The sequence below is a fragment of the Heterodontus francisci genome, chromosome 6 (assembly GCF_036365525.1).
Source record: "Heterodontus francisci isolate sHetFra1 chromosome 6, sHetFra1.hap1, whole genome shotgun sequence".
In the NCBI taxonomy this organism is placed as follows: domain Eukaryota; kingdom Metazoa; phylum Chordata; class Chondrichthyes; order Heterodontiformes; family Heterodontidae; genus Heterodontus; species Heterodontus francisci.
Window position 1 is genome coordinate 68091602 of NC_090376.1, and position 17511 is coordinate 68109112.

Consider the following 17511-nt stretch of genomic DNA (forward strand, 5'->3'; position numbering starts at 1 on the left):
AAACTGGCCGAGCGCATCTACCCTGAGGCACAGTGTGGCTTTCGTGCAGAGAGATCGACCGTTGACATGCTGTTCTCCCTTCGTCAGATACAGGAGAAATGCCGTGAACAACAGATGCCCCTCTACATTGCTTTCATTGATCTCACCAAAGCCTTTGACCTCGTCAGCAGACGTGGTCTCTTCAGACTACTAGAAAAGATCGGATGTCCACCAAAGCTACTAAGTATCATCACCTCATTCCATGACAATATGAAAGGCACAATTCAACATGGTGGCTCCTCATCAGAGCCCTTTTCTATCCTGAGTGGTGTGAAACAGGGCTGTGTTCTCGCACCCACACTTTTTGGGATTTTCTTCTCCCTGCTGCTTTCACATGCGTTCAAATCCTCTGAAGAAGGAATTTTCCTCCACACAAGATCAGGGGGCAGGTTGTTCAACCTTGCCCGTCTAAGAGCGAAGTCCAAAGTACGGAAAGTCCTCATCAGAGAACTCCTCTTTGCTGACGATGCTGCTTTAACATCTCACACTGAAGAGTGCCTGCAGAGTCTCATCGACAGGTTTGCGGCTGCCTGCAATGAATTTGGCCTAACCATCAGCCTCAAGAAAACAAACATCATGGGGCAGGACGTCAGAAATGCTCCATCCATCAATATTGGCGACCACGCTCTGGAAGTGGTTCAAGAGTTCACCTACCTAGGCTCAACTATCACCAGTAACCTGTCTCTAGATGCAGAAATCAACAAGCGCATGGGTCAGGCTTCCACTGCTATGTCCAGACTGGCCAAGAGAGTGTGGGAAAATGGCGCACTGACACGGAACACAAAAGTCCGAGTGTATCAGGCCTGTGTCCTCAGTACCTTGCTCTACGGCAGCGAGGCCTGGACAACGTATGCCAGCCAAGAGCGACGTCTCAATTCATTCCATCTTCGCTGCCTTCGGAGAATACTTGGCATCAGGTGGCAGGACCGTATCTCCAACACAGAAGTCCTCGAGGCGGCCAACATACCCAGCTTGTACACACTACTGAGTCAGCGGCGCTTGAGATGGCTTGGCCATGTGAGCCGCATGGAAGATGGCAGGATCCCCAAAGACACATTGTACAGCGAGCTCGCCATTGGTATCAGACCCACCGGCCGTCCATGTCTCCGCTATAAAGACGTCTGCAAACGCGACATGAAATCGTGTGACATTGATCACAAGTCGTGGGAGTCAGTTGCCAGCATTCGCCAGAGCTGGCGGGCAGCCATAAAGACAGAACTAAATTGTGGGGAGTCGAAGAGACTTAGTAGTTGGCAGGAAAAAAGACAGAGGCGCAAGGGGAGAGCCAACTGTGCAACAGCCCCGACAAACAAATTTCTCTGCAGCACCTGTGGAAGAGCCTGTCACTCCAGAATTGGCCTTTATAGCCACTCCAGGCGCTGCTTCACAAACCACTGACCACCTCCAGGCGCGTATCCATTGTCTCTCGAGATAAGGAGGCCCAAAAGAAGAAAGAACTCCTGTCTGATATAGGTGATCCTATCCCTGTCTGATATCGGTGATCCTATCCCTGTCTGATATAGGTGATCCTACTCCTGTCTGATATAGGTGATCCTATCCCTGTCTGATATAGGTGATCCTATCCCTGTCTGATATAGGTGATCCAATCCCTGTCTGATATAGGTGATCTTATCCCTGTCTGATATAGGTGATCCTATCCCTGTCTGATATTGGTGATCTTATCCCTGTCTGATATAGGTGATCTTATCCTTGTTTGATACAGGTGATCCTATCCCTGTTTGATAGATGTGATCCTATCCCTATCTGCTACAGGTGATCCTATCCCTGTCTTATATAGGTGATCCTACATCTGTCTTATATAGGTGATCCTACTCCTGTCTGATGTAGGTGATATGATCCCTGTCTGATATAGGTGATCCTATCCCTGTCTGATGTTAATGATCCTATCCCTGTCTGATATAGGTGATCCTATCCCTGTCTGATGTTGGTGATCCTATCCCTGTCTGATGTAATGATCCTATCCCTGTCTGATATGGATGATCCTATCCTTGTCTGATACAGATGATCCTATCCCTGCCTGGTATAGGTGATCCTATCCCTGTCTGGTAATGGCGATTCTATCCCTGTCTAATGTAGGTGATCATATCCCTGTCTGATATAGGTAATCCAATCCCTGTCTGGTGTAGGTGATCCTTTCCTTGTCTGAGGTGGATGATCCTATCCCTGTCTGATGTAGGTGATCCTATCCCTGTTTGACACAGGTGATCCTGTCTGATGTAGGTGATCCTATCCCTGTTTGACACAGGTGATCCTGTCTGATGCAGGTGATCCTATCCCTGTCTGATACAGATGATCCTATCCCTGTCTGATATTAGTGATCCTATCCCTGTCTGATGTAGGTGATCCTATCCCTGTCCAATACAGGTGATTCTATCCCAGTCTGGTGTAGGTGATCGTAACACAGTCTGATGTCGGTGTTCTGCACTGATATTAATCCAAGTACAATCTGTCTGCAGATTTTATTTTTATTATCTTACCTTGTAGAGTTTCATCCCTGGAAGTGAAGTCCCTGAAGCAAAGGGCAAAGTAAATCTTGTACCTCCCGAACACAACTGCTACAATGATGAAAACAGCCACTGTCATGATTAGTAGCAGGACAATTGGACCAGTATCACTCTTGCCTATGAAAAAGTATATTAAATAACATTTGTGGTTGTTAACACAACTCCAGAATATCAATCTGACATTGCAGCCTTCATTGTCCAAATAGTTTACAGAACACTATGGTTTCTGTAGTTATACTGAACTGGTGCTGGTACTGAGCAAACAACACACGTGTAATCCAACTGCTCAGACATACAAACATATGAACATACGAACTAGGAGCCGGAGTAGGCCACTCAACCCCTCTAGCCTGCTCCGCCATTCAGCAAGATCATGGCTGATCTGATTGTAACCTCGATTCCACATTCCTGCCTACTCCCAATAACCTTTTATCCCCTTGCTTATCAAGAATCTATCTATCTCTGCCTTAGAAATAGTTAAAGACTCTGCCTCCACTGCCTTTTGAGGAAGAAGGTTCCAAAGACTCACAACCCTCTGAGATAAAAAAAATTCTCTTCATTTCTGTCTTAAATGGGCTATCCCTTATTTTTAAACAGTGACCCCTAGTTCTAGATTCTTCCACAAGGGGAAACATCCTTTCCACATTCACCCTATCAAGACCCCTCCAGATCTTATATGTTTCAATCAAGTCACCTCTCACACTCCTAAACTCCAGTTGATACAAGCCTAGCCTGTCCAACCTTTCCTTGTAAGACAAGCCACCATTCCAAGTATTAGTCTAGTAAACCTTCTCTGAACTGCTTCCAATGCATTTACATCCTTCCTTAAATAAAGAGACCGATACTGTACACTGTATTCCAAATGTGGTCTCACCAATGCCCTATATAACTGAAGCATAACCTCTCTACTTTTGTATTCAATTCCCCTGTCAATAAATGATACGATTCTATTAGCTTTCCTAATTATTTGCTGAACCTGCATTCTGAACCTTTTGCAATTCATGCATGAGGACACCCAGAATCCTCTGCATCTCAAAGCTCTGCAATCTCTCACCATTTAGATAATATGCTTCTTTTTTATTCTTTCTGCCAAAATGGAGAATTTCAGATTTCCCATTTGCCAGATCTTTGCCCCTCACTTAACCTATCTATCTCCTTTTGTAGCCTCCTTATATCCTCTTAACAACTTATTTTCCTACCTATCTTTGTGTCTTCAGCAAATTTAGCAATCATACCTTTGGTCCCTTCATCCAAGTCATTTATATAAATTGTAAAAAATTGAGGCCCCATCAGTGAACCCTGCAGCACATCACTCATTACATCTTGCCAACCAGAAAATGACCCATTTATGCCTACTCTCTGTTTCATGTTAGTTTGCCAATCTTTTATCCATGCCAATATGTTACCCCCTACACCATGAGATTTTAATTTCCGCAATAACCTGCAATATGGTACCTTATCAAATGCCTTCTGGAAATCTAAGTACAATACATCCACTGGTTCCCCTTTATCTACAGCACATGTTACTTCTTCAAAGAACTCCAATAAATTGATTAAACATGATTTCCCTTTCACAAAACCATGTTGACTCTGCCTGATTACCTTGAATTTTTCTAAGTGCCCTGCAATAACGTCTTTAATAATAGCTTCTAACATTTTCCCCAAGACAGGTATTAAGCTAACTGGCCTGTAATTTCCTGCTTTCTGTCTCCTTTTTTGATAAAGGAATTATATTGGCTATATTTCCAAACTAATGGAACCTTCCCAGAATCTAGGGAATTTGGGAAAATTAAAACTAATGCATCAACTATCTCAGTAGCCACTTCTTATAGAACCCTAGGATGAAGTCCACCATGACCCGGGGACTTGTCAGGGGAGGCGGTGGTGTACTGGTAATGCCACTGGACGAGTAATCCAGAGACCCAAGCTAATGCTCTGGGGACGAATTCCACCATGGCAGATGGTGAAATTTGGAATTCAATTCAAAAAATCTGGAATTAAAAGCTAGTCTAATGTTGACATGAAACCATTGTCAGTTGTTGTAAAAAAAACATCTGGTTCACTAATGTCCTTTAGGGAAGGAAATCTGCCATCCTTACCTGGTCTGCCCTACATGTGACTCCAGACCCACAATGTGATTGACTCTTAAATGCCATCTGAAATGGCCTAGCAAGCCACTCAGTTCAAGGGCAATTAGGGATAGGTAATAAATACTGGCCTAGCCAGCAACTCCCACATCCCATGAATGAATATAAAAAAACTTGTCAGCAATGTGCTCAGTACCACTTCCCTAGTGATTGTAATTTTCTTGAGCTCCTCCCTCCCTTCCATTTTCTGATTTACAGCTATTTCTGGGATGTTACTTGTATCCTTTATAGTACCGATGAAAAATACCTGTTCAATTCATCTGTCATCTCCTTATTTTCCCTTAATTCCCCAGACTCACTTTCTATCGGACCAACACTCACTTTGTTTATTATTTTCCTTTTTAAAATATCTATTGAAACTCTTACTATCTGTTTTTATATTTCTAGTTAGCTGTCTCTCGTAGTCTAATTTTTCCCTCCTTATCAATCTTTTAGTTATTCTTTGCTGTTCTTTATATTCAACAATGTTGGTTGTGGTTACATTGTATTGCTTACTTATTTTATGTATTTAAATGGAGTGAGCAGAAATGAATGCATTATGAATATATTCACTGACACAGTCTAACTTGATACCAATTGTCAACTTACAGAAAATCATGCTTGCAAAGTCCCCCTCTCCCAACCAAAAATATCTTTACAGGGAATACCATTACATCTGACTGCACTGATCCAAACCCAACAAAAATACTTCAGGACAAAGTGCAAAACACTGCAGATGCTGGAAATCTGAAACAAAATCAGAAAGGCTAGAATTTTACTAGGCTATTAAGTGCAAGGTTGGAGGCTGGCAGATTGTAAAATGGGGAGGAACCACATTGGGTTGGAAGTCCGATGTCTTGATGTCACTTCTGGATTTTACCAACAGCAGGAATCCATGGAGATTGGATTTCTGACATCAAATGGGCGGGACACCACGCTTCACCTGCTTAACTGGCCTGCCCGCACCACTACTATTTAATTGATGGCCACCTTGAGAACACTTACAGCCGGCTGCCTAAAGCAAACACGGAAATAGCATCTGCTTCCAGCGCTGCCACCATGACCCTCATCATGCCACCATCAGGATAAAATCCAGCCCAAAATGCTGGAAATACTCAGCAGGTCAAGCAGCATCTGTGGGAAAAGCCAACAAATGAGTGTTTCAGGTATGAACCTTTCATCAAACTGGAAGATATTACTGATAAACTGCATTTAAAAAGGAATAGTACAAGGAGAAAGGGAAAAACACACAATTACAGAAATAGCAAGGAATATGAAATGATCTTTAAAGCGCTTAGGTGGAAAAAAGGAGATGGTTAAATGGCAGAAATGTCTTTTATTTCTTTCATTTTGCCTCCGATTGTCCCATGTCTATATCACCTCTGCCATTTAACCATTTCCTGTTTTCCACTTAAGCACTTTACAGGTCATTCTTTTCCTGTGTGTTCGTGTTTTGTTCCCTTCCCTTTTCCTATGATTCTGTTCCTTATTAAATGCTGCTTATCTGCAATACCTTTCAGCTCTAACAAATGGTCCATAACTGAAATGTTAATTTTTCTGAGTTGTTCTTGTTCTTTTAAATATTTTTTATTAATGAAACTCATGCAGGAAATTGGCACATGAACTTCAACTCACTAAGAATAGAGAAGTGCTGGCTTGCAGACCAGAAAGAAATGGATCTATTTTCTCAATTCCATGTTCCCTTTACATTAGTTGTGTACCAGTATTCCTGGTGCACAGGAGCAGGAAATTGGTGTTTGTGTAAATCTAAACAGTGAGCAAATGCAGGCTAGTCAAACTTGGGGTGCATCACAGACAAGTCAATTTTATCTTCAATAACATCCTGCATTGTGATTAGAATTGAAAACTCTACCTGAATTTTCCAACACCATTGAGCATAGTTGCGTCACCATAACTATTGCTTCTGCTGAGATCAGCTAACTTGACATAGACTTAGACTTGAACTTGGAACTTTCTGACCTATATAGTTAGTATTACTGGGCATTGTGGACCATCAGAAGAGCGAACAAATGAGGATGAACAGTGCCAGAGTTGCTTCAAAATAAAAACAGAGAGTGCTGGAAATACTCAGCAGGTCTGGCAGCATCTGTGGAGAGAGAAACAGAGTTAACGTTTCAAGTCGATGAAGGTTCTGATGAAGGGACATCAACCTGAAACATTAATTCTGTTTCTCGCTCCACAGATGCTGCCAGACCTGCTGAGTGTATCCAATATTTTCTGTTAATATTTCAGATTTCCAGCATCCCTAGTATTTTGCTTTTGTACTAGAATTTTCCCGCTTCATTTTACTATCTTATTACTATAGATTGGAATACCTTTTTCCAGAAGAATGATGTAACCAATTTGATTAGTATCTGGACAATTTAAAAAACATGTAAAATTTTTATTCAGATACTCTGCTTTGATTCTGGTGAACACAAGCAGACTGATCATAGATGTTCTGTTATCTTCAATAACAATCCTAAAAGGCACAGAAGTGTTAATATTTTATAACAGAAAATACTGAATGACATTAATTAAACAAATAATTTCTACTTTAGCAAATAGTACAATGGAGTGGTAGGAGAAGACAATTATTATTGACAGAATTTAAAAGTCTAAGGCTTACAACTCCCTGCATTTTCATTCTCAAGGAATATATATGACAACTAATACGTCAAACTGGCCATGAATATGAAACTCGAATAAAAAGGACAATCAGGTATTCTCGTTACACAGAAAGATCTGCAGAAAAACATCACCAAAATCACTGAAACCAAAATTACTGTCAGCATCATTTACAATCCAACAGTGTTATTATAATGAAATGGAGTTTAATTGGGTTTTTGTTTATTTGTTTAGAGATACAGCACTGAAACAGGCCCTTCGGCCCACAGAGTCTGTGCCGATCAACAACCACCCATTTATACTAACCCTACAGTAATCCCATATTCCCTACCACCTACCTACACTAGGGGCAATTTACAAAGGGCAATTTACCTATCACCTGCAAGTCTTTGGCTGTGGGAGGAAACCGGAGCACCCAGCGAAAACCCACGCGGTCACAGGGAGAACTTGCAAACTCCGCACAGGCAGTACCCAGAATTGAACCCAGGTCCCTGGAGCTGTGAGGCTGCGGTGCTAACCACTGTGTTTCCAAAAAGTGTTTGACAAAGTTCCTCTTGTGAGACAAAGAAAGAATCTTAAAGCTCATGGAATGATTACCAAATAATCTAGATGGATTGAAAACAGGCTTGGAAGCAGAAGACAGAAGGTGGCGTTACGACCAGGTGAGAAAGAGGTCTCGGGTTCCCTTTCAAACTTCACCTGGTCTTATTGTAACAGGGTTTAATTTTAAACACATTATGCTTTTAGCTCCCCCTTGGTGAATCCTTGTTCCCCGTTTTCCAATTCTTCTTCTTCTTTGGCCTCCTTGTCTCGGGAGACAATAGGTAAGCGCCTGGAGGTGGTCAGTGGTTTGTGGAGCAGCGCCTGGAGTGGCTATAAAGGCTAATACTAGAGTGACAGACTCTTCCACAGGTGCTGCAGATAAAATTCGTTGTCAGGGCTGTTTCGCAGTTGGCTCTCCCATTGCGCTTCTGTCTTTTTTCCTGCCAAACTGCTAAGTCTCTTTGACTCGCCACACTTTAGCCCCGCCTTTATGGCTGCCCGCCAGCTCTGCCGATCGCTGGCAACTGACTCCCATGACTTGTGATCAATGTCACAGGACTTCATGTCGCCTTTGCAGACGTCTTTAAAGCGGAGACATGGATCTGATACCAGTGGTGAGCTCGCTATACAATGTGTCCTTGGGGATCCTGCCATCTTCCATGCGGCTCACATGGCCAAGCCATCTCAAGCGCCGCTGACTCAGTAGGGTGTATATGCTGGGGATGTTGGCCACCTTGAGGACTTCTGTGTTGGACATAAGGTCCTGCCACCTGATGCCAAGGATTCTCCGGAGGCAGTGAAGATGGAATGAATTGAGACGTCGCTCTTGGCTGACATACGTTGTCCAGGCCTCGCTGCCGTAGAGCAAGGTACTGAGGACACAGGCTTGATACACTCGGACTTTTGTGTTCTGTGTCAGTGCGCCATTTTCCCACACTCTCTTGACCAGTCTGGACATAGCAGAGGAAGCCTTACCCATGCGCTTGTTGATTTCTGCATCGAGAGACAGGTTACTGGTGATAGTTGAGCCTAGGTAGGTGAACTCTTGAACCACTTCCAGAGCGTGGTCGCCGATATTGATGGATGGAGCATTATAATTTTTCCAATTATAAGGCAAAGAAACCAGCACAAACAGGTTTTCTTAGGTTTAAAGAAGAAAAGTTAAAATTTTATTAAATTTAAGCTTAAATTCTAATTCGCCTATAGATATACGACGCACCCACACTAGCATGAATACACGATATACACATGCAAATAGACAGAAAAATAATGTGGAAAAGATTGAGGCTGTATCTGAAGATGTGTTGTTACGGCTCTTTGAGCTCACTGTAGAGTCCTTGATTGTAGGTAGATCCTGCTTTTCATTGGCGCCCAGTATTCTTCTCAAACCTTGATCTCTGTAGGCGACTTTTCTCTCTTGGGGTTCATGTGTCTTCAGTTGATTCAGAGGCTTGTGAGGAAGAGATGGGAGCAGACAGTTGAGATCTTCTCAGTCCAGGAGCAAACAGACACTCTGCCTTCCAACTCTCTGTGAACAGTTCAAAAGAAAACCCTGGAACAGCCAGGTAGGCATGTGATCAGCTGGTCTAACCGGTCCTGGTCCTTGTGGATTGTATCCTCCTTAGCAGGCCCTGGAATGTGCTTCCTCACCTTCGATGTCTGTTAGTATGTAAATTTTTTTTTCCAGCCATGGCTGATCTGTTTAACAAGTCATTTCCTCACTCCAACAACAGTTAAAAATCAATGTTCATGACAAAAATGATGTGCCTCATTCTTGGCAGGTGGGGGCCTAGCATGACAGTGGTGATAAATAGAAAATATTTATTGTGTGTGTATTATGACATTTCTTAATGATACAAAGCTTGTTGGGCAGGTAATGAGATTCATTATTTACAGAGAAATTTGGCTTAACTAGATTTTAACTTTTGGGTGACCAAGGTGGAGTATGCTGGCTGATTGTCCAATGCCTTCAGCAGGAGGCTATATCCATTTTGAGGGCTGGTCCTTATTAATAACAAATTGCACACCCCAAATGAGCATCCTGCTCACCAGCTCATGACTGGATCAATATTGGGCAGCCCAGAGGCCGATCCAGCTACTGGAAAGGTAGGTCCAGAGGATGGGAGAGCGGGTGGATGGGAGGAGTGGGGAGCCTGGTGTGACACTAGGCTATACCTTATTGAGGAGCTCTGCTCCTCCTGGCTTCACAAAAACAATTCTTCATTTACGCTTTTAGGGCATCTTGTTCTTGACCATCATGTTTTACTGAGCAGAACATCCAATATGTGCGCTCTGCCCAGCACGCCTTTTATATTGCATCTGGGTCTTGCGTACATCATTCAAGCTTAATCTGCCTAGAATAGTGAGCCTGCTGTTTAATCCAGGTGAGATAAAATGGCAGCAGTACGGAACAAACTCATGTGTTGCCTGCCTCGATCTTAATTCTGCTACCACCCTGTTTCCATTGAGCAGAGAGAGTTAAAATTGCTTGTATTGTGTAGATGAGCTGAGAATGGGCAGATGAATCTTAATTTTTTTTAAAGGTGGGTAAAACATATGGTACCAGTAAACATGTGTATATCAAGAAAGGTTCTATCTTAAACAAAACAATAAGTGCTGGAAAAACTCAGCAGGTCTGACAGCATCTGTGGACAGAGAAGCAAAGGTAGCATTTCAGGTCTGTGACCTTTCATTAGAATACCAGTTTTGATGAGTTCGAATGAAAGGTCACAAACCTGAAACGTTAACTTTGCTTCTCTGTCCACAGATGCTGTCAGACCTGCTGAGTTTTTCCAGCACTTATTGCTTTTGTTTCAGATTTCCAGCATCTGCAGTATTTTGCTTTTATTTTGATGTTCTATTTTAAACTATTTACAATAGGTGAAGCTATGGGCAGGAAGGCATGACAGAATAATTACATGTTTACTGTGGATGGAAAAGGCATGAAGTGCCTTGTTATGAATAAAAGCAAGAATAAAATCCATTCTTTTTTTTCCTGTGTGTTTTCTTAAAAAAAAATGAATGTTGACTGTTTGCATTTAGTGAGTGTCACCTTGCAGCATGACATCTCACAAAATAACCAGGGGTGAATTAAGGAAGTACTGGAGAATTAAGGGAGTCAATTATTGAACTCTTGCAGATTGAGGATAATTACTTTCAATAATTTCTCTTGTGCAAGCAATTAAGCATATGACAACAATGCACTGAATACAATATATATATACATATATATATATATTCTTTCTTTGGGATTCCTTATCTTGAGAGACAATGGATACGCGCCTGGAGGTGGTCAGTGGTTTGTGAAGCAGCGCCTGGAGTGGCTATAAAGGCCAATTCTAGAGTGACAGGCTCTTCCACAGGTGCTGCAGAGAAATTTGTTTGTCGGGGCTGTTGCACAGTTGGCTCTCCCCTTGCGCCTCTGTCTTTTTTCCTGCCAACTACTAAGTCTCTTCGACTCGCCACATTTTAGCCCCGTCTTTATGGCTGCCCGCCAGCTCTGGCGAACGCTGGCAACTGACTCCCACGACTTGTGATCAATATCACAGGATTTCATGTCGCGTTTGCAGACGTCTTTATAGCGGAGACATGGACGGCCGGTGGGTCTGATACCAGTGGCGAGCTCGCTGTACAATGTGTCTTTGGGGATCCTGCCATCTTCCATGCGGCTCACATGGCCAAGCCATCTCAAGCGCCGCTGACTCAGTAGTGTGTACAAGCTGGGGATGTTGGCCGCCTCGAGGACTTCTGTGTTGGAGATACGGTCCTGCCACCTGATGCCAAGTATTCTCCGGAGGCAGCGAAGATGGAATGAATTGAGACGTCGCTCTTGGCTGACATACGTTGTCCAGGCCTCGCTGCCATAGAGCAAGGTACTGAGGACACAGGCCTGATACTCTCGGACTTTTGTGTTCCGTGTCAGTGCGCCATTTTCCCACACTCTCTTGGCCAGTCTGGACATAGCAGTGGAAGCCTTTCCCATGCGCTTTTTGATTTCTGCATCTAGAGACAGGTTACTGGTGATAGTTGAGCCTAGGTAGGTGAACTCTTGAACCACTTCCAGAGCGTGGTCGCCAATATTGATGGATGGAGCATTTCTGACGTCCTGCCCCATGATGTTTGTTTTCTTGAGGCTGATGGTTAGGCCAAATTCATTGCAGGCAGCCGCAAACCTGTCGATGAGACTCTGCAGGCACTCTTCAGTGTGAGATGTTAAAGCAGCATCGTCAGCAAAGAGGAGTTCCCTGATGAGGACTTTCCGTACTTTGGACTTCGCTCTTAGACGGGCAAGGTTGAACAACCTGCCCCCTGATCTTGTGTGGAGGAAAATTCCTTCTTCAGAGGACTTGAACGCATGTGAAAGCAGCAGGGAGAAGAAAATCCCAAAAAGTGTGGGTGCGAGAGCACAGCCCTGTTTCACGCCACTCAGGATAGGAAAGGGCTCTGAGGAGGAGCCACCATGTTGAATTGTGCCTTTCATATTGTCATGGAATGAGGTATGAGGTGATGATACTTAGTAGCTTTGGTGGGCATCCAATCTTTTCTAGTAGTCTGAAGAGACCACGTCTGCTGACGAGGTCAAAGGCTTTGGTGAGATCAATGAAAGCAATGTAGAGGGGCATCTGTTGTTCACGGCATTTCTCCTGTATCTGACGAAGGGAGAACAGCATGTCAACGGTCGATCTCTCTGCACGAAAGCCACACTGTGCCTCAGGGTAGACGCGCTCGGCCAGCTTCTGGAGCCTGTTCAGAGCGACTCGAGTAAAGACTTTCCCCACTATGCTGAGCACACATATATATATATATATATATATATATATACATATATATATACACACACACATAATATGTATAATATATATATCTACACCTCTTACCTTTCAGGACTTTCGTAGACTGCATCATTTCCACTGATATTAAAAAAACTGTTATTAAAAATCCAATATAGTAGGCAGAAGTTATCCACTTTGTATCCAACAACAGCTTTGCATTCAATTTCTCTTTTTTCACCTAATACACAAAATAAAGAAACTCAATAATGCAAATGACTTTGTTTTTGTGCAGCCAGTAAAATAATCATTTGTTATTTTTAACGCATTTTGTTAACTGTTCTAATAATCTAAATGATCACAAAAATATTCTTCGATTCCCTATCACTTCAAATAGACTAAAAACACACATTGGAATAAAAACCTGTGATCCTTCCAGAAGGGCTACAAATTAGGTCAGTGCCTTGCTCCAGAGCTTTCATCTGGCCAGGATTAGTTGCAGAGATTCTCAGTGAATGCGAACTCGGCTTAAATGCCAGGATTCACCTCCCTACTGATGCTTGTCCCCAGTCCTCAGATCACTTGCCATTTGGATATCCGCAACTTGTCTAGAGAGCAGCAGGAAATGAAAACTGATATCTATCAATGAAAATGGGTGCCAACTGTGCCATTAATGTGGCAGACACCCCACCCCACTACCATCCAATACTCAACTGACCCCATTCTGGCAATTTGGGATAGAGACAAGATGAGAAAAGTGGGCAGAAATCATACTGAGCTTCTCTTCTAGCAGCTCAGGAGCAGGACCACAATTTCTGGGCTGTCATTTTTATTCAGTTGCACAATTTTGAACTGTAGGCAAATTGTATTATTTGAAATAAATACCTTTGATATGACTATTTTATGTTATGATCATGGTTAGAAATAAAGAATGGGGCCCTGAAAATCCACATTTGTAGAGTCATGTTTGGATCACAATGGTGACACAACACAATTTGCAGCTAGTAATTATCAGTGGGGCCTATTTCCATCACGAAATCCCCTATTTTTCAAGCCTATAATCATAAAGCACAGTAAGAGGCTATCAGTCTAGTGTGCCTGTGCCAGCTCTTTGAAAGAGCTATCCAGGGCGGCACAGTGGCGCAGTGGTTAGCACCGCAGCCTCACAGCTCCAGGGACCTGGGTTCGATTCCGGGTACTGTCTGTGTGGAGTTTGTAAGTTCTCCCTGTGTCTGCATGGGTTTTCTCCGGGTGCTCCGGTTTCCTCCCACAAGCCAAAAGACTTGCAGGTTGATAGGTAAATTGGCCATTATAAATTGTCACTAGTATAGGTAGGTGGTAGGGAAATATAGGGACAGGTGGGGATGTTTGGTAGGAATATGGGATTAGTGTAGGATTAGTATAAATGGGTGGTTGATGTTCGGCACAGACTCGGTGGGCCGAAGGGCCTGTTTCAGTGCTGTATCTCTAATCTAATCTAATCTAATTAATCTCACTCCCCTGCTTTTTTCTCATAGCCTTGAAAATGTTTCCTTATGAAGTATGTATCCAGTTCCCTTTTGAAAGTTGCTATTGAATCTGATTCCACCACCCTTTCAGGCAATGCATTCCAATCTTCTAAAGTTTCTGGTCCGAGTTGGAGCTACTAATTGATATGCCCACCACTTCACCAGCTAATGCTTTGGTTCGATTAGGAAGTCATAGTTCCCAGGCTGTGTGACCTCATTAGGTGTAAATAAATGAGACACAAACATCTCAGCAGAAGTAAATATTTTAAAGCTGCTTACAGAATTGAAAACATTTGAACATTTCTCAGATTTGCCTGTATTTTTGGACACAATTTAGTTTTGATTTGGGGAGCTACTAAACTGTACTTGAAGCTGTGTGAGTGAGGGGCTCACTGCTCTTCAGCCTGGTTTCAACATCTACCTGTATTAAGCGATGGCACTGAGCAGAATAAGTTTCCCTATGGAGATTGCTTGTTGTAGCAGGTTGTTGGAGGCACAGCAGGTGTATGTTGTGGTGTGTGTTTTCTCCCTTAGCTTTTGTCAGAATATTCAACTACATTGATGTATAACCAAAGGAAGAAGGATAAGTTTGGCAAGTTTAGGGAATCTTGGATAACGAGGGATATTGTGAGCCTCGTCAAAAAGAAAAAGGAAGCATTCGTAAGGGCTGGAAGGCTGGGAACAGACGAAGCCTTTGAGGAATATAAAGGCAGTAGGAAGGAACTTAAGCAAGGAATCAGGAGGGCTAAAAGGGGTCATGAAAAGTCATTGGCAAACAGGATTAAGGAAAATCCCAAGGCTTTTTATACGTATATAAAGAGCAAGAGGGTAACCATGGAAAGGGTTGGCCCACTCAAGGACAGAGATGGGAATCTATGTATGGAACCAGAGGAAATGGGCGAGGTACTAAATGAGTACTTTGCATCAGTATTCATCAAAGAGAAGGACTTGGTGGATGATGAGTCTAGGGAAGGGAGTGTAGATAGTCTGGGTCATGTCGATATCAAAAAGGAGGAGGTGTTGGGCGTCTTGCAAAGCATTAAGGTAGATAAGTCCCCAGGGCCTGATGGGATCTACCCCAGAATACTGATGGAAGCAAGGGAAGAAATTGCTGGGGCCTTGACAGAAATCTTTGTATCCTCATTGGCTACAGGTGAGGTCCCAGAGGACTGGAGAATAGCCAATGTTGTTCCTTTGTTTAAGAAGGGTAGCAAGGATAATCCAGGAAACTATAGGCTGGTGAGCCTTAAGTCAGTGGTAGGGAAATTATTAGAGAGGATTCTTCGGGACAGGATTTACTCCCATTTGGAAACAAATGAACTTATTAGCGAGAGACAGCATGGTTTTGTGAAGGGGAGGTTGTGTCTCACTAATTTGATTGAGTTTTTTGAGGAAGTGACGAAGATGATTGATGAAGGAAGGGCAGTGGATGTTGTCTATATGGACTTCAGTAAAGCCTTTGACAAGGTCCCTCATGGCAGACTGGTACAAAAGGTGAAGTCACACGGGATCAGAGGTGAGCTGTCAAGATGGATACAGAACTGACTCGGTCATAGAAATTAGCAGTGGAAGGGTGCTTTTCTGAATGGAGGGCTGTGACTAGTGGTGTTCCGCAGGGATCAGTGCTGGGACCTTTGCTCTTTGTAGTATATATAAATGATTTGGAGGAAAATGTAGCTGGTCTGATTAGTAAGTTTGCGGACGACACAAAGTTTGGTGGAGTTACGGATAGTGATGAGGATTGTCAGAGGATACAGCAGGATATAGATCGGTTGGAGACTTGGGCGGAGAAATGGCAGATGGAGTTTAATCCGGACAAATGTGAGGTAATGCATTTTGGAAGATCTAATACAGGTGGGAAGTATACAGTAAATGGCAGAACCCTTAGGAGTATTGACAGACAGAGAGATCTGGGCGTACAGGTCCACAGGTCACTGAAAGTGGCAACGCAGGTGGATAAGGTAGTCAAGAAGGCATACGGCATGCTTGCCTTCATCGGTCGGGGCATAGAGTATAAAAATTGGCAAGTCATGTTGCAGCTGTGCAGAACCTTAGCTAGGCCACACTTAGAATATTGCGTGCAATTCTGGTCGCCACACTACCAGAAGGACGTGGAGGCTTTGGAGAGGGTACAGAAGAGGTTTACCAGGATGTTGCCTGGTCTGGAGGGCATTAGCTATGAGGAGAGGTTGGATAAACTCAGATTGTTTTCACTGGAATGACGGAGGTGGAGGGGCGACATGATAGAGGTTTACAAAGTTATAAGCGGCATGGACTGAGTGGATAGTCAGAAGCTTTTTCCCAGGGTGGAAGAGTCAGTTACTAGGGACATAGGTTTAAGGTGCGAGGGGCAAAGTTTAGAGGGGATGTGCGAGGCAAGTTCTTTACACAGAGGGTGGTGAGTGCCTGGAACTTGCTGCCGGGGGAGTTGGTGGAAACAGGTACGATAGCGACGTTTAAGAGCCAGCTTGACAAATACATGAATAGGATGGGAATAGAGGGATACGGTCCCCGGAAGTTTAGAAGGTTTTAGTTTAGACAGGCATCAAGATCGGCACAGGCTTGGAGGGCCGAATGGCCTGTTCCTGTGCTGTACTGTTCTTTCTTCTTTGTTGTTGTTGATTCCTTTGCTTCCTCATGATGTCTTAATGGCTTCTATCTCATACTCTTGTGGTTCACAAGGAAGGCATTGGGAAAGAAGTAACAAAAGGAGACAAGGCCAGAATTTTTCAGAAACAGATTTTCCTCAACTTGTTCAGATGGATGAGAGACCATCTTCTGGCTTTGCAGGGAAGGAAGCCACCCAAAGAACATTGAGTTGCATTGGGAATCCTCAGTGCTGCAGAAGCTTCTGCTCTCCAAGGCTAGCTCTCATGGTCTCTTCTTGTGTCTTCCACAGGTGCAGACATTGAACCAAGGAGACTATCTCCCTCAGCATCACTGGGCTAAGATCAGCATCAGCGAAACTCCAAAGAAGCACCATCACAACTTACAGTGCACCTTCCACCAGCACAGATACAATTACCTCGGTGGGTCCTCGCACGCAATTAGATGAGGTGGCACTGGGTGAGGAGCACAGCACTATTGTGCAGCAGAAGGTGCCAGAGGAAGAGGCAGCTGTGGGCAGTCCCCCTTGGAAGATGGAGGATAGACACAGCCCTGCTCAGCTGGGCACAGATGCAGGGCATCAGGAATCACTGGAAAGGAGGCTCCACCTAGAACAGCAGCAGCAGATTTGCTCCCACATGTCGGAGTTCCCTGAAATAGTGCTGATTCTTGGACAGATAATGGAAGAGTCCATCCAACTCATGTGTGCCACAATGGTTCAGGGCTTTGAGCGCATGAGCTCCTCCATTGAGAGAGTGGCCACTCT

General features: G+C 43.6%; 1 protein-coding gene across 7 annotated transcripts in view; it reads right to left on the reverse strand.

Annotated features, from left to right (window-relative positions):
* Positions 1–17511, reverse strand: part of LOC137371364 (interleukin-18 receptor 1-like) — a 70913-nt gene that overhangs the window by 17793 nt on the left and 35609 nt on the right. For all 7 annotated transcript variants that reach the window (XR_010975210.1, XM_068033834.1, XM_068033837.1 and 4 more), the window contains 3 exons: positions 12739–12871; positions 7027–7172; positions 2538–2681 (listed from right to left, as the gene is read on the reverse strand). Coding sequence is in view for 6 of the 7 variants with exons in the window: in XM_068033834.1 (XP_067889935.1) it covers positions 2538–2681; positions 7027–7172; positions 12739–12871 (423 nt within the window). In the remaining variant the exon portion in view is untranslated. The remainder of the gene's footprint in view (positions 1–2537; positions 2682–7026; positions 7173–12738; positions 12872–17511) is intronic.